This window comes from Neoarius graeffei, chromosome 15, assembly GCF_027579695.1.
Source record: "Neoarius graeffei isolate fNeoGra1 chromosome 15, fNeoGra1.pri, whole genome shotgun sequence".
Lineage (NCBI taxonomy): Eukaryota > Metazoa > Chordata > Actinopteri > Siluriformes > Ariidae > Neoarius > Neoarius graeffei.
The window spans coordinates 18,764,848-18,786,993 of NC_083583.1; the positions used below are offsets into that span (position 1 = coordinate 18,764,848).

At 41.7% G+C, this 22,146-nt stretch overlaps 1 protein-coding gene across 1 annotated transcript; it reads left to right on the forward strand.

Moving 5' to 3' along the window:
- The first annotated feature begins 1,097 nt into the window (after positions 1-1,097).
- bco1l (beta-carotene oxygenase 1, like) lies at positions 1,098-14,228 on the forward strand. The gene is made up of 11 exons (XM_060940434.1): positions 1,098-1,161; positions 3,742-3,870; positions 6,180-6,309; positions 6,400-6,547; positions 6,742-6,907; positions 7,330-7,541; positions 9,031-9,300; positions 9,378-9,483; positions 9,632-9,726; positions 13,841-13,952; positions 14,065-14,228. The coding sequence occupies exons 1-11, from the start codon at positions 1,098-1,100 to the stop codon at positions 14,226-14,228; spliced, it is 1,596 nt and encodes a 531-aa protein (XP_060796417.1).
- The last annotated feature ends 7,918 nt before the right edge of the window (positions 14,229-22,146 follow it).

Sequence of the window (22,146 nt, forward strand, 5' to 3'; positions counted from 1 at the left end):
GGTACTGAACTGGCCAGCCTGCAGTCCAGATCTTTCACCCATAGAAAACATTTGGTGCATCATAAAACGGAAGATACGACAAAAAAGACCTAAGACAGTTGAGCAACTAGAATCCTACATTAGACAAGAATGGGTTAACATTCCTATCCCTAAACTTGAGCAACTTGTCTCCTCAGTCCCCAGACGTTTACAGACTGTTGTAAAGAGAAAAGGGGATGTCTCACAGTGGTAAACATGGCCTTGTCCCAACTTTTTTGAGATGTGTTGTTGTCATGAAATTTAAAATCACCTAATTTTTCTCTTTAAATGATACATTTTCTCAGTTTAAACATTTGATATGTCCTCTATGTTCTATTCTGAATAAAATATGGAATTTTGAAACTTCCACATCGTTGCATTCCGTTTTTATTTACAATTTGTACTTTGTCCCAACTTTTTTGGAATCGGGGTTGTATGTTAAATCAACATTCCACTCAGATAATGTTGAAACAACATTGAAATCAAAATAAAAAAATCAGTGGGTTTTCACTGGTATCATAACCAATTTTAAACCATAGTGATTGACTATGATATTGACAGATATTGCAATATATTGTGAAAATCATATCCAGCTTTACTGACAGCCAGGATCTTTTTTTTTTTTTTTTTTTATTAAAGCCCACCTCTGGCTTTATGTTTATTAATTAAAAATTGAAAATGGAAAGTTGATTGATTGTAAACTAAAAATGCTCAATTTCCATATATTGAATGGATCAATTCATACACCTTCTTTTCCTCAAAGATAATAGCATGTCTATAATAGTCTTTTCAAAATATGAGAAATTTTCTCAGAATTATGACTTGGTATCTCCCATTCTCCCCTGGGTTGTGTGCAATATATTTCTCCCAAAGCAGTCTCCAAATCCAATGATCTCCAAAAGGTACGTACCATAGTTTTAAGCTTTGCTGATTTGGTTATATTGCAGTGTATGATAAAGTCTACTCTCACCACATGGCACAAAGAAGCAGGATCAATGATCTGCTTATTTTTGGTATTAAGGGTCAAGGTTACAAGATAAATAAATCAATCTCTGCACCAGGAAGCCTCAGTCCACATCATGGAAGCAATATTCTGTCAAAATGGCACAGAGACACCAGAAGCAATCAGAGCAGAGGTGTCAGGTAAGTGTAAAATAATTCAATTGACCTTTTTTTCAGAGATGTAATTTCAGATAACAAGCAGTGAAAAGCTCTGAGGGTGCATGGGTGCAGATTCACCGTTGTATCTATACTGAGGGTTTTTCATGCAACTCTTTTATTTGTCTCAGATTTCATTGCGCAAAGTGTACAGTACTTACTTTTATGAGTATCAGAGGTAGACTGCTCTATAATTAACCAGAATTACATACAGTTAGGTCCATAAATATTTGGACAGAGACAACATTTTTCTAATTTTGGTTCTGTACATTACCACAAAGAATTTTGAACAAAACAATTCAGATGCAGTTGAAGTTCAGACTTTCAGCTTTAATTCAGTGGGTTGAACAAAATGATTGCATACAAATGTGAGGAACTAAAGCATTTTTTAAACACAATCCCTTCATTTCAGGGGCTCAAAAGTAATTGGACAAATTAAATCATTGTAAATAAAATGTTCATTTCTAATACTTGGTTGAAAACCCTTTGTTGGCAATGACTGCCTGAAGTCTTGAACTCATGGACATCACCAGACGCTGTGTTTCCTCCTTTTTAATGCTCTGCCAGGCCTTTACTTCAGCGGTTTTCAGTTGTTGTTTGTTTGTGGGCCTTTCTGTCTGAAGTTTAGTCTTTAACAAGTGAAATGCATGCTCAATTGGGTTGAGATCAGGTGACTGACTTGGCCATTCAAGAATATTCCACTTCTTTGCTTTAACAAACTCCTGGGTTGCTTTGGCTTTATGTTTTGGGTCATTGTCCATCTGTATTATGAAACGCCAACCAATCAGTTTGGCTGCATTTGGCTGGATTTGAGCACACAGTATGTCTCTGAATACCTCAGAATTCATCCGGCTGCTTCTGTCCTGTGTCACATCATCAATAAACACTAGTGACCCAGTGCCACTGGCAGCCATGCATGCCCAAGCCATCACACTGCCTCTGCCGTGTTTTACAGATGATGTGGTATGCTTTGGATCATGAGCTGTACCATGCCTTCGCCATACTTTTTTCTTTCCATCATTCTGGTAGAGGTTGATCTTGGTTTCATCTGTCCAAAGAATGTTCTTCCAGAACTGTGCTGGCTTTTTTAGATGTTTTTTAGCAAAGTCCAATCTAGCCTTTTTATTCTTGAGGCTTATGAGTGGCTTGCACCGTGCAGTGAACCCTCTGTATTTACTTTCATGCAGTCTTCTCTTTATGGTAGATTTGGATATTGATACGCCTACCTCCTGGAGAGTGTTGTTCACTTGGTTGGCTGTTGTGAAGGGGTTTCTCTTCACCATGGAAATTATTCTGCGATCATCCACCACTGTTGTCGTCTGTGGGTGTCCAGGTCTTTTTGCATTGATGAGTTCACCAGTGCTTTCTTTCTTTCTTTCTTTCTTTCTCAGGATGTACCAAACTGTAGATTTTGCCACTCCTAATATTGTAGCAATTTCTTGGATGGGTTTTTCTGTTTTCGCAGCTTAAGGATGGCTTGTTTCACTTGCATGGAGAGCTCCTTTGACCGCATGTTTTCTTCACAGCAAAATCTTCCAAATGCAAGCACCACACCTCAAATAAACTCCAGGCCTTTTATCTGCTTAATTGAGAATGACATAACGAAGGAATTGCCCACACCTGCCCATGAAATAGCCTTTGAGTCAATTGTCCAATTACTTTTGGTCCCTTTAAAAACAGGGTGGCACATGTTAAGGAGCTGAAACTCCTAAATCTTTCATCCAATTTTAATGTGGATACCCTCAAATGAAAGCTGAAAGTCTGGACTTTATGTCCATGTCCATTATATAACTATAACTTGAATATGTTTCAGTAAACAGGTAAAAAAACAAAATTTGTGTCAGTGTCCAAATATATATGGACCTAACTGTATTTGAGCAAACATAAGATATTGATATACACTCTGAAACATAAGTTTGTTGCATTTCCTCTCAGGGTGTTGTGGATAAGGTGCCATATCATAAATCCAGGGACCTGGGTTCAATTCTGATCTGAAGTCATTTCCTGTCTCTACACTGTCCTATCCAGTGAAAAAATCTTTAAAAAAGAAATGTGTTTCCTCTCATTTTTACTATTTTTGAATAATAATGAAGCCATTGACAAGTTTCAGAAATAAGCAGCTTTTACATTAAAATTAAATAATTTTCCCAAACAAGGAATTGTTTTTTTTTTTTTTGTTAGGAAATGCAGGTGACAGACAGATGGATGTAAAATCAGTCAAGCATTTTAAAGACAAACAAATCCAAAATGACAGGCATAGGAGTCTTGAGTGCAAACAAGTGCCAATGTGACAGTTTTGATGTAGAACTTGTATATGTAGGAGCCTCTTGGGTGAAGTTCCACCATAAAACTGGATGAGAAGATGCAGAGTGTGTGCATCATCAGGAATGTGTTAAGAATTTTATATATAAAATGGTTTTCATTGAATGCTTTTCTTAGTCACTGTAGAATTTCATACGAGTTATTTCATAGTGATAATATCTTCACTATGAGTCTACAATAGTAAAACTATGTGTGAGGAGTTGGTTTTTCAGTCTTATGGACTAGTCCTTTGTATTCATGAAGGTGCAATCCCGCTGTGGCTTCAGGGGACACTTCTACGCAATGGACCTGGCCTTTTCTCCATTGGGAATACGTCCTATAATCACTGGTTTGATGGAATGTCTCTCATTCACAGTTTCACTTTTAAGCATGGTAGGTTAATCCCCAAATAAATTTTTTGTGTTGTGGTATCTAGTACCCAGGGGCGTATCAAGCTTTCCAAAAGTGGGGGTGTTCTGGAATGGGGAAGCCATATCATTAGAAATCGGTTTATGGCTATATACACGCCTGGCGTGTACACTGTGATGTACTGTCAATGACCGATATGGGACTTTTTCATGTCCATGGATGCAAATGAAAGGGAGGACAGCAGAAAGCCTATAAATCCAGTTGACTCCAGCCAAGTTCTGCATTTCATGCAGAGATCTTTCATGTTGGGTTTTGGTGTTGTTACTGCCAGGGCTATGTAATTATTCAGTAAGTGAAGGCAAAAAGTATTGAGTGATCATTCTAGGTAACAGGATAATGTTCTATAACAGAGATGTCAGTATTGCTGCCTACACTGGTATACACTGATATAAACAAAACCAAAAACTTCACATAGCCCAAGAAGTCATACACAGTGTATAGATCATACACCATAATGCATAACAGTTTGGACTGGGATCGCTTTGTGTGAGCAGGAGGCATGGCTAATCAGTTCATGTTGGAGAAGCACAGCATCCTGGAAGGACCTCTTTAGTATAGCATTCAAATAAGATGGGGCAGTTCCTGCTTTTAATGTCTTTAATTATTCAAACTCGTGTACAAAACTTGTTTGCATCATGCATTACATCAGGCTTAATGCATAAAATTTGAAAATGATGCAATAGACTACACATACAGCAAACACTTAACATTACTGTACAACAATTTATTGAACATTCATTCGATTTGAAATGCCTTTAAATCTCAATTGAAAAACTCTTCTAAAAAGCGATAAGCAGTTATAATGCATGAAAAGTAGACTTGGTACAAACACACACACTCGTAATAAAAAACTTGCCTCAACTGACTTTACAACTAGTAACTACTATTAACACAATCTTTTAGGGCATGGCGCCTGGGACAACTGTTTGAACTGTCTGCAGCTCTACAGACAGATACTGTATTACTGAGCGCTTTCGGCACGCTACACAAACTGGCTATTATATTCACGCAACTGCTGATTGGTCGGGTGAGAAAAACTGTTTTGAGTCCGTTGCGTGGCTGTTTTTTGTCTAACGTTATGGCAATAGTTTACTTCCTTGTTACACATTTTATAGTAGCTGTATAATTTTCATAATGATGTCATTTTAATCTGACAAAAGTGCGGGGGATGAAATTGTGTTTCAACAAAAGTGGGGGGGATGAAACGTACGCATCCCCCGCGGGTGATAGAGTACAGTGGAGGAAAAAGCCCCCCTTAAGGAAAATTCAGTTTTTCTCCAAGTTGAAATGAACCATGTGTTTAGTTTTAATCATAGTTTTTGACAACAGTGACATGAACAATAATGCCACCTAAAGTTTGCCTAAAGTTAATACTTAATTTTTTTTTTTAACAAAAACAAACATTGTGCCAAGGGGGCCTTTTACCCCCCCAGTGGGGTAAAAGGCCCCCTGAGGTGGGGCAATAGGCCCCCTCACTCAAAAAAAGCTGTTTGGATAGCAAAAGTGTTTACTTAAGCCTATAATGTGAAAGAAACAAGAAAATATCCCTGAATTAATGAATAGATGCATTATTTTATTATATTTTGCATTTTCATTTCAATTTTTTTAAATTTCAATTATTTTTAATATTAAGTTCAAATTACTTGCTTTACTCAACCAGGTAAGTGAGATGTTATTAAAAACTATGTATCTGCTATTCAGAAATGTATGAAATACAGTAATTATGATAAAAGGAAACGATGCCCCCTGGGGGCCATTTACCCCGCCATTAAGGGGGCGTTTTACCCCACAGACTACACTTTTACAAAAAAGGGTCTTACTTTCAAAATGTGATTCAACTTTTTATACCTAATGTATTTTTTTTTAACGTACTGACTTGTCTACTCATACCACACACACAGCTGTGATATCTGACGAAATAGCAGCTATCTAAATACAGTTTTACTGATATCTGAAAATTATATCACTTACCATGAAATTTGATTTCTCTCCACTGCGTTGCTGATATGCGATCCACAGTGGATATTTGTATATCCCCATTGTCAAGCCAGTCCATAGCAACAATAGAAATGTAACTTTGCGCCATCTGATGGTTATTTTGGGTAAAACAGGCTGGGGGCGTATTACCCCACGGGGGCGTATTACCCCACTCTACTCTACGCCCCTGCTAGTAATACAGTGTGGTTTCATGCTGAAAGAAAGAAACTCATATGGCAACCTATTCTGGACATTCAGACTAGTTATGTGGGTCCTGTTTTTTTTTTTTTTGCCAGGTGATGTATATTACAGAAGCAAATTCCTCAGGAGTGATACTTACAAGAAAAACATTACTGCCAACAGGATCGTGGTGTCAGAATTTGGGACAATGGCCTACCCTGATCCTTGCAAGAATATATTCTCAAAGTAATTAAACCCATACTGAGTCATTTCTTTTTCTTGCCGAAAAAAGAAAAAAAAGGATTTGTCTTAATAATTCTTAACACCTTTTTTCAGAGCCTTCAACTACATGCTCAACATCATTCCAGATTTCACAGATAATAACATTGTGAACATTATAAGATATGGGGATGATTACTACACATCATCAGAAATAAACTACATCAACCAAATCAACCCAGTGACTCTTGACACTATAGGAAGAGTAAGTGCAAATGTTATAATTTCCATCCATCCATCCATTATCTATAGACACTTATCCTACGGGGTCGCAGGCAAGCTGGAGCCTATCCCAGCTGACTACGTATGGGCGAGAGGCGGGGATATTACAATTTCTTGAATTTTTTTTTTGAGCATCAGCTCAAGTTTGGATCTGATTTGTGTTTTAAACTGTTTCAGGTCAATTACAGAAACTATATTGCCTTGAATCTGGCAACAGCACACCCTCATTATGATGATGAGGGAAATACCTATAACATGGGCACTGCTATCATGGCACTGAGTGGACCTAGTTATGTCATTTTCAAGGTGCCTGCGATGACATCAGATATAAAGGACGACAAACGTATGTAATTAATTGGCTCTAATTATTTGACTGACCTAAATGAATTTACAATAATATCCATTTTGTGCCATAGTGCTATTGACCTTGATTCTGATTGGTTGGAAGGTGTTTTATGTAACAGTAGTTCTGGCTGTAAGGCAAATCACAGGTTAAAATTTGTTTAAAGGTATTAAAAGTTTAGAGGTAGGGATTGCAATCATGCCTCTTTTAAATAACTATTTATGTTTAATATTTAAAACTAAAATATCTATTGAATGTTGACTTTATTATGCAAATAATCATGCAGACATACAGTACATAGATATTTATTATAATTATACACAATTATAACTATATTATTATTATTATTATTATTATTAAACCCTGAATCATTTTATTTATAATGAATTAATTTATATATTATCTTAATTTATATATTATAGAAAAAAATCTTGCACTGGAGAACCTGCAAAAGATTTGCTCCATTCCTTTCTCCTCAAAACTCTACCCAAGCTACTTCCACAGCTTTGGGATGACGGAAAATTACTTTATCTTTGTTGAGCAGCCCTTGAAGCTGGACATCATCCGACTGGCCACAGCTTACTTCAGAGGAATCACCTGGGGCAAGTGCCTCAATTATGACCAGCATGGTGTTGTAAGCAAAGTTTTATATATTTCATATAAGTTTTATATAATTCATCAATTTCCTCGTGATTGACATATAGAGATATATGTCACAGTTTTGGTTCTCTATGTCTCCAGCTGCAGCTCGTATGAAAAATACAAGTGGTGTATTTCCCAGTAAAACACTTGTGTCCATTTTTCAAGTTTTCAAGAAACTTTCAAAGTGATATATATATATATATATATATATATATATATATATATATATATATATATATATATATATATATATATACACACACACACACACATTACTAATACTATTTAGAGTTGTTATTATTCAATGATATAGTACCTAGTACCTGAAACAGAAATGGACTTAATTGGGACTATGTGCTGACAGAGGCATATACCAGAAGACTTGCAGCAGACCATTGGTGAACAGCAATTTTCAATTCTTGCCCCAAATTCTTAATCAAGTGGAGGTCTGGCATTTGAATTGGCTCTTCTAGAATATTAAATGTCTTGGTGTCTCTTCAGTGTAGCTTTATCAGTAGCAGTAGCAGATCATCTTTGTAAGGTGAACCTCTCTTGCAGACTATTGAGTTGCATTGTATTTAGATCCATCCATCTTGCTCTCAATTCTGACCAATTTCCTTGTCCCTAATGATGAAAAGCATCCCTATAGCACAATGATACCACCACCATGCTTCACTGTAGGTATAGTGTTCTAAGAATGATGAGCAGGGTTGGGTTTCTTCCAAATGTACAGCAAGGCCAAAATGTATTGACAAAGAAAGGAATGTTTGTCGCAATTAAAAATGGCATCACTAAATGTTAGATATATCGTGTGGTGTAAATGGTAAAAACAATACATGGTAAAAACCCAGATTATATCCACTTCAATTTCACACTGTAACATTACTAAATTTGAAAAGGTTCATGGTGGTGTAGTGGTTCAGTGTTCACGGGTGGCACGGTGGTGTAGTGATTAGCACTGTTGCCTCACAGCAAGAAGGCTCTGGGTTTGAGCCCAGCGGCTGATGATGACCTTGAGCAAGGGCACCTAACCCACAACTACTCCCTGGGTGCTGCAGCATACCCACATGCCCACTGCTCTGGGTGTGTGTGGGTGTGTGTGTGTGTGTGCTCATTCCTCACTTGTGTGTTCACTGCTTCAGATGGATTAAATGCAGAGGTTAAATTTCACTGTGCTTAAGTCTGTGCTTGAGTGTACATGTGACAAATAAAGGCTTCTTGGTTTTTTCTTCTTCACTGGGGATAAATGGGAAAGCTGTGGCCCTCATGGTTAGAGAAGCATGGGACCAAAAGGTCACCAGTTTGATTTCCTAAACCAGCAAGAATGGCTGAAGTGCCCTTGAGCAAGGCACCTAACCCCCAACTGCTCATACTCAGACTGCTCTGAGTATATTATATGTCGCTCTGGATAAGCACGTCTGCTAAATGCCATTAATGTAATGTAAATACTGATACACTTTTTTTTGTTTGCTTCCTTACAGACTCTGTTCCACATAATCAACAGGAAGACAGGGGTTGTGGTGAAAACTAAGTTCTATGGGGATGCATTTGTGGTTTTCCATCACATCAATGCCTACGAGGAGGATGGCCATGTGGTGTTTGACCTGATCACATATAAAGACAGCAGTCTCTATGACCTTTTCTACATTGATAACATGAAGCAGGATGCAGAGACATTCACCAAGATGAGTAAGGATTTTTCTCCACCAGTCTGTCAGAGATTTGTCATCCCTGTCAGTGCTGACCTCAAGGTAATTATCATCCATAATAATATACCCCTGGTCATTTTTTAAGACTTATCTCAAGTGTTCTTGTCTTGGCATTATAGGAAAATCCACTGGACAAGAACATTGTGACACTAGAGGACACATCAGCTACAGCAGTGTTACAGAAAGACGGTTCCTTGTACTGTACTCCAGAAACACTGTTTCATGGTAAGAATCACAGTGTTTGATTTGCTTGATTTATTTTAAGTAGCTTCACTGGTCAAGCAGTTTGAATATCATTGCAATAACGCTGTATTAAAATATGCTGATGTTTGGATATCAGATGTGCAGTGCAGTTTGTCTGGCTTCTCTACAGGTTTAGAGTTACCTGGCATCAACTACCACTACAATGGGAAGAAGTACAGATATTTCTATGGCTCTATGATGGAGTGGTCACCTCAGGCAAATAAGGTAATATGCACATAAATTCTGTACATCTTAAACTTTGTGTAGATATAGTTCACTTGACATAAATTGACATTTATCAATGTATGTTGTAAATCTGGCAGGAATTTTTAGTTCATTTTTGCCTATAAAAACATTTATGCATAATGTTCCTAAGTTGGTAATAAATGAGGCCTCATATCTGGTCAGTGGTTGCCCTATGGCACCTTTCCATTGATGGTGTAGATAGGCACTGACTTGTTATGTACAGGCTACTATCATTAATTGTATGACAGTTAGGTCGATCCAAATGATAAAATGGCCAGTGAAGGTAGGCCACTCACATCCTTGTCATTTTGAGACTGGACTATTGCAAGTTGCTCCTAGCAAGTCAACAACTGAGCACCATTCAACCTCTGCAACTGATCCAAAATCAACTGCAAATGCAACTGATCCAGAATCCAAGCTGCATGACTTGTTTTCAACCTTCCTCCCACATTACCCCATTGGTACATTCCTTCCATTGGTAACTGCCCACATCAGATTTGAAACAATGATGCTTGCCTACAAAGCCAAAAACGGACCAGCATCCACCTACCTTACAGCACTTTTCACGCCTCACACTGCAAACACTCCCTTTAATATCCTCTAGCACTGCTTGACTGGTTCCACCATCTCTGGTACAAGGAAGGCATGGATCAAGACTCTTCTCTGTTCTGGCACCTAGGTGGTGGAATGAATTTCCCCTCAATGTCTGAACAGATGAGTCACTGGTTTGAAACTTTCTTCAAATGACATCTGAAAACCTACCTCTTCCTGAAGTACTTGTATCAGGATGCATTTACTGATACACCTCTGTCAAATGCCATAAATGCAAATTGAGTATAATCAATATAACCTAGAAAAGATGGTCAAAGTCAAAATCCCTCCTGCGTCAAGACCTGGTCTTCCCAGGCAGTCTCCCATGGCAGTACTAACCAGTCTTTTAAGGCGCATTGGGTGGCAGCGATCTTGGTTTCTTTAGCTCTTCGGCCTCTCGCCTGTTACATAGCTAGGGTTACAGTGGGGGGCTTGTCCTCTGGTAACCGTGGGAGTTTGACTTCCTACTTGCATCTGTATTGCAGCATGCCTTGCCAGGTGGCAGTAGGTACCATTTTTATGATGGTCTTTGGTATGACCAGGTCATATCACAATCTCCCAGGCAAGAGGCTGACACACTAACCACTAGGCCAACTCACAGTAGAAAATATTGTACTGAGTGTATTTATTTACTGCTCCAAATATCAGTATCTGTATTCAATTTAAAACTGAAGTTGTGTGTGGTCAGTGATTTCTGGCTTTGACTGTTCCTCAACCTCAGTTCATAATTGGTCTCAACTAGAGATGTGCACTAAACCTCCTTGCTATATTTTCTAAAGAATTTACAGTGGTGCTTGAAAGTTTGTGAACCCTTTAGAATTTTCTATATTTCCGCATAAATATGACCTAAAACATCATCAGATTTTCACACAAGTCCTAAAAGTAGATAAAGAGAACCCAGTTAAACAAATGAGACAAAAATATTATACTTGGTCATTTATTTATTGAGGAAAATGATCCAATATTACATATCTGTGAATGGCAAAAGTATGTGAACCTCTAGGATTAGCAGTTAATTGGAAGGTGAAATTACAGTCAAGTGTTTCCAATCAATGGGATGACAATCAGGTGTGAGTGGGCACCCTGTTTTATTTAAAGAACAGGGATCTATCAAAGTCTGATCTTCACAACACATGTTTGTGGAAGTGTATCATGGCACAAACAAAGGAGATTTCTGAGGACCTCAGAAAAAGCGTTGTTGATGCTCATCAGGCTGGAAAAGGTTACAAAACCATTTCTAAAGAGTTTGGACTCCACCAATCCACAGTCAGACAGATTGTGTACAAATGGAGGAAATTCAAGACCATTGTTACCCTCCCCAGGAGTGGTTGACCAACAAAGATCACTCCAAGAGCAAGGCGTGTAATAGTCGGCGAGGTCACAAAGGACCCCAGGGTAACTTCTAAGCAACTGAAGGCCTCTCCCACATTGGCTAATGTTAATGTTCATGAGTCCACCATCAGGAGAACACTTGGCAACAATGGTGTACATGGCAGGGTTGCAAGGAGAAAGCCACTGCTCTCCAAAAAGAACATTGCTGCTCGTCTGCAGTTTGCTAAAGATCACATGGACAAGCCAGAAGGCAATTGGATACCATTTGGATACAAAATGTTTTGTGGACGGATGAGACCAAAATAGAACTTTTTGGTTTAAATGAGAAGCATTATGTTTGGAGAAAGGAAAACACTGCATTCCAGCATAAGAACCTTATCCCATCTGTGAAACATGGTGGTGGTAGTATCATGGTTTGGGCCTGTTTTGCCGCATCTGGGCCAGGACAGCTTGCCATCATTGATGGACCAATGAATTCTGAATTATACCAGTGAATTCCAAAGGAAAATGTCAGGACATCTGTCCATGAACTGAATCTCAAGAGAAGGTGGGTCATGCAGCAAGACAATGACCCTAAGCACACAAGTTGTTCTACCAAAGAATGGTTAAAGAAGAATAAAGTTAATGTTTTGGAATGGCCAAGTGTTAAGGGTGGCAATATGTGGTGAGTTAGGATCCAATAGCAGAACACAAACCAGAAAATCCAATGAATAAAAAATGATTTAATTAAAGTCCAAAAAAAAGAGTCAACAAACAAAAATTGCAAAAATAATCCAGACAACAATGAGGTAGACAAAAACAAAGTGTTAATATGAAAAAACATGAAAAATAGTTCAGACAACAACCATAGTGCAAAAAACAAGAAAAAAAGACAAACGTGAGCACAAAAAACTGTGGCTAAGGCTAGGCAAAACAGAGAGCAAAAATCAGGAAGCAAAAACTGGCACATAGCCAACATGAGAAACAGACAAGACGTTCTGGCAAAGTCCCCTTCTGAGAACAGCCTATTTATACACAGCAGAGCAGACCAGGAAGTGAATGCCGGCAAGATGGAAGTCCCATCCCGGATCCGGATTGCACTGAACTGGGAAATAGTAAATCTCCAGAGTGGAAGTCCAGGGCGGATCATGACACCAAGTCAGAAGTCCTGACCTTAATCCAATTGAAATGTTGTGGAAGGACCTGAAGTGAGCAGTTCATGTGAGGAAACCCACCAACATCCCAGAGTTGAAGCTGTTCTGTATGGAGGAATGGGCTAAAATTCCTCCAAGCCGGTGTGCAGGACTGATCAACAGTTACCGGAAACGTTTAGTTGCAGTTATTGCTGCACAAGGGGGTCATACCAGATACTGAAAGCAAAGGTTCACATACTTTTGCCACTGACAGATATGTAATATTGGATCATTTTCCTCAATAAATAAATGACCAAGTATAATATTTTTGTCTCATTTGTTTAACTGGTTTCTCTTTATTTACTTTTAGGACTTGTGTCAAAATCTGATGTTTTAGGTCATATTTATGCAGAAATATAGAAAATTCTAAAGGGTTCTGTGGCAGTGGGGGCATGGCCAAGCGTTGGTCTGTGAATGGAGGGCAGAGTCAGGGAAGGTAAGTGGTGGAATCACTGCACTTGATGGGAATTAACCTGTGTTTGTGTGTCTTCCCCAGTGACCGCGCCCTTGTCAGATACTACAGGTTCACAAACTTTCAAGCACCACTGTAGCTGGTTCTAACTTCCAAAATATCAACAAACTAATAGCCAAATTTAAACCACTGCAACCCTGACCAGGCAGTAACTAAGGATGAATGAATGAACACTGTAAATCAAGTAGGACCATCATAACATGTTAATGGTCATGTTAATGAACAGTTCATATTGATATCTGACATCTTGCTCACACCGACAATGTACAAAGCTCTTGCCTGTGTGATGTTTCTGTTCCACTCCAGTCCTAATCTATAACTCTAATTTGAGCCTTTATTAAACACTTTGGTTAAATAAATAAATAAATAAATAAATAAATAAATAAATACCAATAGTGTGCCTCCAATTCATATCTGTATCTGTTTAGAACAGATTATCTGCTCATTCCAAATAATGTATTCGTATTCATTTAAATTCCTAATATTGATAATAGTAATTTAATCTTGATGGTAAATCCTTGAGCAGATCGCAAAAGTGGACACAAGTACCAAAACACACCTAGAATGGACAGAAGAAGATTACTACCCATCAGAACCAAAGTTTGTGGCATCACCAGGTGCTGTGGATGAGGATGACGGTAAACATATGGAATACATTGCAAATTATAACATTATATTATAAAGCAAATATCTATGAATTCCAGTTCCAGTTGGGTAATTAAGGGCAATACTTGGTTTCTTTCTCTTTAGGTGTTATCTTGTCATCCGTGATCTCAGTCAATCCGGAAAAGCCATCCTTCATGTTGGTGCTGGATGCAAAGACCTTCCAGGAGATCGCTCGTGCCTCAATTAACGGTTCTGTTCACCTGGACTTGCATGGACTTTTCATCCCTCAGGAATCTGAACTGAAATAAAATCAAATAACATTTCTGGAAACATGCTTATTTAATCATGCTGTTTACTTTATCAACCTGTGGCATAGATGTCAAAGATCACAGTTCACCACTTTCTTTTGCGCAATAAACACATGGTGTTAAATCTTGCATGCAGCTTTTGATAAACATCTACTTTGACACTGTAATACAGTCCATGCTTGTAAGTGAAAAACATTCTAGAATACTTTTAGTGCATGTTCCCATTTGTTTATGAAACAGAGCAGTTTTAATATCTTTCTTGCAAAATTCATTCTGTGTGTGTGTGTGTGTGTGTATGTGTGTGTGTGTTGACCTAGCCTTGACTTTGATATGAACAAGTACAAAGTACAGAGAAACACCAAAAATGACTGTCTGAGGTACAAGTCAGAACTACTCTAAAGTAAAAGTAACCAGCTGTTAAATATCATAAATAGTTTAAAGATTTTTAGAGATTATCTTTTAATTTGACAGCAGTTTGCCTTAAATCAGATCTCCTACAGAGAAAAAAAAAACATTAAGCACTTTAGCGGCTGACTTTAAGGCACCTCATGCTATCAAAACAGAGCAGAGGAGGAAATAAGAAGATAAAATGCATATACAAGGTTAGTCAAAAGTATGTTCACACTAATGGATTATTTTTCTCCTGCAGATAGACGTACGCCATGGGTGACAGATTAAATGGTACTGTTGCTCGCTGGTTTGTGTGTGTTGAACATGATGGCAAACAGGTTGAGACCATCTTGTAAATCATCTTGTACATATGATGTATGCTTTGTGAATAAATGGTTTCTACCATTTAAGTGTTAACATAATTTTGACTCATCCTGTATTAATGCAAAAAGACGCTGTTGACATACTTTCACCTGATATACCCTCATATTAAATGGATAAAGTACAGGAGCATACACCAGAGAAATTTGCTAGCCATGTTAGCATGCTAAATAAAACAAACCAGAGAATTAAGGGTTCAGGTATTCCCAAACTCGGTGGGGTCATTAGATTTACAAATGGTGTTTGTAAAAGTGTAAAAGAAACACACAATCTCTTCTTTTGTTTCATTCATTTAATTTAAAATTAATATTAGAAATACTTAAAGGTCATAGGCAATGGTTGGAGGTGAAACGTAGAATATCAACTTTATTGTCTAGAAGAACAACTCAAAAAGCGAATTCAGTCTTCCTAGTGTCTAATTTGCACCCTAAAATTGAATAAAATGGTTAAAATATACTGTTTTGCCCAATTTCCGAAGGTTTGTTTACATCTCACTTATGCGCACTTTCACCGCCAGGGGACCGTCGTCGTGATGTCATTCAAGCCAAACAGACCGGGAGCAGCTCTGTGTTTACTTGTGAACTGAGCACACGTGTACGGACTTTGGTCATGAGAGGTTGTGTAAAATGTCTGAAAGCGATAGCGATTTTGAAGTCAGAACTCTCTAAATTGAATATCGAGAGGTGAAACCATATATGTATGAACCTATGGCCGTTGCAAAGCAATCGGTGAATGTGGCTCACTGGTTTGACCGTGCAGCCTCGGAATCGGACAGCGACTCGGCCGACTCTGATCGCAGTGACCCCGGACCTCAACAAGACTCGCGCCCAAATGATTTATCCTGGTAGTTATGATAAATTCCTACTTTCGTCGTAATACTAAATAAGAGCCCTTTTGAAGAATAATTAAATCGCCCTCCCAAGTGGATATAGGTACCGATTACTTGACAGTGCGCCTGTAGGCCACATTAGCCTGCCATCCGTGGCATTATACTATTTATAGCCTACTCTAAGCGAGGAAATATCCCTTTTGTCTCATTTCCACAATGATTGTACAGGATCCCTCAGGATTCTTGACTTGTCAATTGCAAGCAAAAGTAAAAATGTTTACCTCCAATCTTCTCCTTTTTGCTTGAGCGTTGCTGGTCCGTTTCTTCTTTGACTGCTTGATTTTATTTCACAAGCACAATCCACTCTCTCCGCCTCTTCTCCTCTTCCGGAAAAAAACGACCCTCTGGCTTTACGCGCACAGTCCACTCTCTCTGCCTCGTCTCCTCTTCCAGAAAATGCAGAGCAGGAATTTTGCTGTACTTGAGTGTACATGTGACAAATAAAGGCTTCTTCTTCTTCTTTTTAAAAAAGTGACAAAAGTTTCTAAATAGTGTTGTGTCATGAATCACATACTATTGTAGACTGTTATTGTGTACTAATACTAAGTGGTTTCTCTGTTACAATAAAAAACAAACAAACAAACAAAAAAACCTCTCTGTTGTCGCCTTCAAACCAACCAAGAGGTCTGTTTAGGGTACCAGCATTCTGTATTTTCTAGATTAGTAAGTATGTTTTATAAGAAACATCTTGAACATTATCAGAATGTCTGATGTCTTTGACTACTTAGTCCTAATTGCAGAAAATTGCTTTATTCTATTTTTGGAGTTACACAATGCCTTTAATACTGTTGGATATGAATTTATTTTCATTTACTTTCTGCTCTTTAGAGCAGGGACAAGGTTTGCAATGGGAGTGACAAGGTTGGACAGGATAAGGAACGAGCACACCAGGGGGACAGCACATGAATGAATGAACCCTTTATTATCACTGTACCAGTGAAATTGACCATCAACCTGTCCTTACATACATGCATACACATAATTGACAGAGGGGGAGTAGACAGGACAGGAAGACAGGGAAAAAAGAAAATTACAGAGAACAAAAGGAAAGGAGAGGAGAAAAAAAAGCACCCCCACCCTATGCTCCTGTGAGGAGTACAGTGTGGGAGCATTAAAAAAAACCTCAGCACATAAGCACAAAAAAAAACCACAAGTACACTTTACAACATGAAAACCACATAAGCACAAAATAACACAAGGACACATTACAACATGAAAACACGGGACTTGGGGGGGAAGGGGGGGGGAAAAGGGGGGCGATCAGGGGTGGTAAGGGGGGGTAGGGGGGGAGGGGAGGAGGTAGAGGTAACCCAGCGCAAGCAAGCAGCTGTCCGCTCCTGCAGCCATGAGGGTGCTAGTTACGCACCTGCTTGTCACACTGGGGGTGAGAGCAGTGACCACAGGAAGTGGGGGAAGGAATACGAGAGAGTCTAAAAGCAGTGTTCTCCAGGGGAACTATTGTCCCAGCAATGACCTTGGCCAAGGCCAGTGCTGGCTAGGGAGCCAAAATAGATAAGATTGGAATTTGTTTGGTCTTAGCGAGCAGATGCATTCTTCTGCAAGCCTACGCCACATGTCCACTATGTCCATCTTGGTCTCCAAAACGATCTAATTTCCATTGCAAAGCCGAAAGCTTCTCCAAGATATTATCCATGTTGTGGTTCAAGTTCTGAATAGCCACAGTCTGAGTGCCGACAGCTCTGCCCACCACTTCAATCATGTCAGGCAGCTTTATGGGGCTTTGAACAGCTGTCACCATTTTCTGATTTCCTCGATAAACCAGGGCAATGCCTAATCCAATCAGCAAAAGTCCTGTAATCATGGTTCCAAATAGGTAGATGTCTTCAATGTCCTCCACAGAAAGAACCGCCAGGCACACGACCCGCCACTTCTCCCATGCATCCATCATGTAGCCAGCTGCGAACATTCCAGCAGGACAAGCTGGTTCCCCCGAACCCAGGCTTCTCATTGAGAAGATTGTGTCAATTGCGTGAAGAGACCAGTTTATCAATTCCATGGTTTTTAATTCGGAGAGCAATGCGGAGAGAGTCTCTCAGAAATATAGACACTAGACAGACGAGACAGCAGAAGCAGGAAAGATAAGGGAAGGGAGAGGGAGAGAATGTGACCGCCTTCCGCGAGAGCACAGAGAGAAAACATGTGGAGAGCTTGGGAATTAAGCTAAGAGAGATGAGACTGAGATGGTATGGGCACATCCTGAGAAGAGATGCAGAGCATGTTGGAAGGAGAATGTTGAGGATGGAGCTGCCAGGCACACGAAAACAAGGAAGACCAAAGAGGAGATACATGGATGTGGTGAGAGAGGACATGAAAGTGGCAGGTGTGGTAGAGAAGGATGTGGAAGACAGGGAGAAATGGAGACAAAAGATCTGCTATGGTGACCCCTAATCGGGAGCAGGCAAAAGAAGAAGAAGAGGAAGTCAATCAATTGGTAGTCTCTCAGGGACTGAGGACGATGACTCATCGTGCAGTCATTTATGAAGCGTGTGGCTTCACCACCCAAAGGCTGAAGCACAGAGATGGTTGCAGATGGGGCATGGAAAACCAGTAGCTGAAGCAGGGACAAGGGCAGCTCTGTGGTGACAGTCACGGGCCGCTGCAAAGTTGTGACGTGGGTTGTCTTCAAAAGTTGTGGTGGCCTTCCTGGTCAGGGCACGCCAGCCAATCCTATCTGAGGCAGCACACTCGAGCTGTTTGGGGGTCGAGAGCTGTTAGGAGGCCTGTGAACAGAGACAGAGTCTCTCAGCATTGGAAGCCTGGATCCAGTGGCATGAAGAATCATTACACCTGGAGACTTCTTCAGCTGCATTGGATGGCTGTGTTGTCCTTCGTGCTCTGACACATCCTACGCACTCCACAGTGTGCTGTTGCATTGCCTTCACAGCCACTGAATCTAGAAGATTCCCTCCGCCTGATCCACCGAAGCAGTCTTCACATGCTGGGTGAGCAAAGCCCTGTCTCACTGATGATTTGAGACCTGTCTGCTACCTTCACCTGGTTTAGCCAGTCTGTCAAAGTCGTTGCCTGGGGCATGGCCGCTGTGCATGCTACAGCTTCTAGGAGCCATGGGTGAGAGCTGGGTGACAGGTGGGGACCAAAGGTGGATGAGGTACCTTGAAAAGGCACAACATACCCCCCCACCAGAGGTGCTACCCCTCCCTGAACACCCCATACACCCGTTTGCAACTATAATATTGATAAAATTCCACTTAGGTTATCAGCCTTCGATAAACAGGCACTTTTGTCTAGATAACTATTCTAAAAACACAATATCTTTCTTCACACATACATGGATCAATAAAGATATCTTATATCAAGAGATGTCATTGTATATTGGTTGGATGGAGTTGGGAAAAAATGAGATGAAATATCTAGGAGGTGAGGTTAATATCTTTAACCTCCCCTCCGAGAACTGCCACCTTATTGTGGTGGAGGGGTTTGTGTGCTTGAATGATCCTAGGAGCTATGTTGTCAGGGGCATTACGCCCCTGTTAGGGTCTCCCAAGGCAGACAGGCCCTAGGTGACAGGCCAGACCAAGAGCAGTTCACCAAAACCCTTATGGATAAAATAAAATCAAGGACCGTGACGTCGCCCGGTATGGCGCAGCTGGGGCCCCACCCTGGAGCCAGGCCCGGGGTTGGGGCTCATATGCAAGTGCTTGGTGGCTGGGCCTTTGCCCACAGGGCCCGGCTGGGCTCAGCCCGAAGTGGTGATGTGGGCCCGACCTCCTGTGGGTTCACCACCCACAGAGGTAGCCGTAGGGGGCTGGTGCAGTGTGGATTAGGTGGCAGTCGAAGGCAGGGGCCTCGACAACCTGATCCCCAAACACAGAGGCTAGCTGTTGGGACATGGAATGTCACTTCACTGGGGGGGAAAGAGCCTGAGCTTGTACGGGAGGTTGAGAGGTACCGGCTAGAGATAGTCGGGCTCGCCTCCATGCACAGCTTGGGCTCCGGAACCCAGCTCCTTGAGAGGGACTGGACTCTCCACTTCTCTGGAGTCGCCCATGATGAGTGGCGGCGGGCTGGTGTGGGCTTGCTTATAGCTCCCCAGCTCAGCCACCATGTGTTGGAGTTTACCCCAGAGAACAAGAGGGTCGCCTCTCTGTGCCTTCGGTTTGGGGAGAGGGCTCTTGCTGTTGTTTGTGCCTACGGGCCGAATAGCAGTATAGAGTATCCGGCCTTCTTGGAGTCCCTGGGAGAGGTACTGAGAGGTGCTCAGACTGGGGACTCCATTGTTCTACTGGGGGACTTCAACGCTCATGTGGGCGACGACAGTGATACCTGGAGGGGCGTGATTGGGAGGAACGGCCTCCCCGATCTGAACCCGAGTGGTGTTTTGTTATTGGACTTCTGTGCTAGTCACGGTTTGTCCATAACAAACACCATGTTTGAGCATAGGGGTGTCCATAAGTGCACGTGGCACCAGGACACCTTAGGTCGGAGGTCGATGGTCAACTTTGTTGTCGTTTCATCAGATCTCCGGCCCTATGTCTTGGACACTCAGGTGAAGAGAGGGGCTGAGCTGTCAACTGATCACCACCTGGTGGTGAGTTGGATCCGCTGGCGGAGGAGGAAGCCGGACAGACCTGGCAGGCCCAAATGTATGGTGAGGGTCTGCTGGGAACATCTGGCCAAGCACTCTGTCAGGGAGGTCTTTAACTCCCACCTCCGGGAGAGCTTCTCCCAGCTTCCGAGGGAGGCAGGGGACATTGAGTCTGAGTGGACCATGTTCTCTACCTCCATTGTAGACGCAGCTGTTCAGAGCTGTGGCTGCAAGGTCTCTGGTGCCTGTCGTGGCAGCAATCCCCAAACCCGGTGGTGGACACAGGAAGTAAGGGACACCGTCAAGCTGAAGAAGGAGTCCTATGGGGCCATGTTGGCCTCCGGGACTCCGGAGGCAGCTGACGGGTATCAGCAGGCCAGGCGTGCCACAGCTCGGGCAGTTGCAGAGGCAAAATCTCAGAACTGGGAGGAGTTTGGTGAGACCATGGAGAAGGACTATCGGTCGGCCTCGAAGAAATTCTGGCAAACCGTCCGGCACCTCAGGAGGGGGAAGCAGTACTCTGCCAACACTGTTTACAGTGCGGGTGGGGAGCTGTTGACCTCGACTGGGGACATTGTTGGGCAGTGGAAGGAATACTTCGAGGATCTCCTCAATCCCACCGTCACGTCTTCCATTGAGGAAGCAGAGGCTGATGACTCAGAGGTGGACTCGTCCATTACCCAAGCCAAAGTCACTGAGGTAGTTTTCAAGCTCCTTGGTGGCAGGGCACTGGGGGTGGATGAGATCTGCCCTGAGTATCTCAAGTCTCTGGATGTTGTGGAGCTGTCTTGGCTGACACGCCTCTGCAACATCGCGTGGCGGTCGGGGACAGTGCCTTTGGAGTGCCAGACTGGGGTGGTGGTCCCTCTTTTTAAGAAAGGGGACTGGAGAGTGTGCTCCAATTATAGGGGAATCACACTTCTCAGCCTCCCCGGGAAGGTTTACTCCAGGGTACTGGAGAGGAGAATTCGACCGATAGTCGAACCTCGGATCCAGGAGGAACAATGCGGTTTTCATCCTGGTCACAGAACACTGGACCAGCTCTATACCCTTCATAGGGTGCTAGAGGGTTCATGGGAGTTTGCCCAACCAGTCCACATGTGCTTTGTGGATCTGGAGAAGGCATTCGACCGTGTCCCTCGTGGTATTCTGTGGGGGGTGCTTCGGGAGTATGGGGTTTGGGGCTCTTTGCTAAGGGCTGTCCGGTCCCTGTACGAACAGAGCAGGAGTCTGGTTCGCATTGCCGGCAGTAAGTCAGACCTGTTCCCAGTGCATGTTGGACTCCGGCAGGGCTGCCCTTTTTCACCGGTTCTGTTCATCATTTTTATGGACAGAATTTCTAGGCGCAGCCAGGGGCCAGAAGGAATCCTGTTTGGGAACCACAGGATTTCATCTCTGCTTTTTGTGGATGATGTTGTCCTGTTGGCTTCTTCAAACCAGGACCTTCAGCATGCACTGGGGCGGTTTGCAGTCGAGTGTGAAGCGGCTGGGATGAGAATCGGCACCTCCAAGTCCGAGGCCATGGTTCTTGACCGGAAAAGGGTGGCTTGCCCTCTCCAGGTTGGTGGAGAAGTCCTGCCCCGAGTGGAGGAGTTTAAGTATCTCGGGATCTTGTTCATGAGTGAGGGAAGGATGGAGCGTGAGATTGACAGGTGGATCGGTGCAGTCTCTGCAGTGATGCGGTCGCTTTA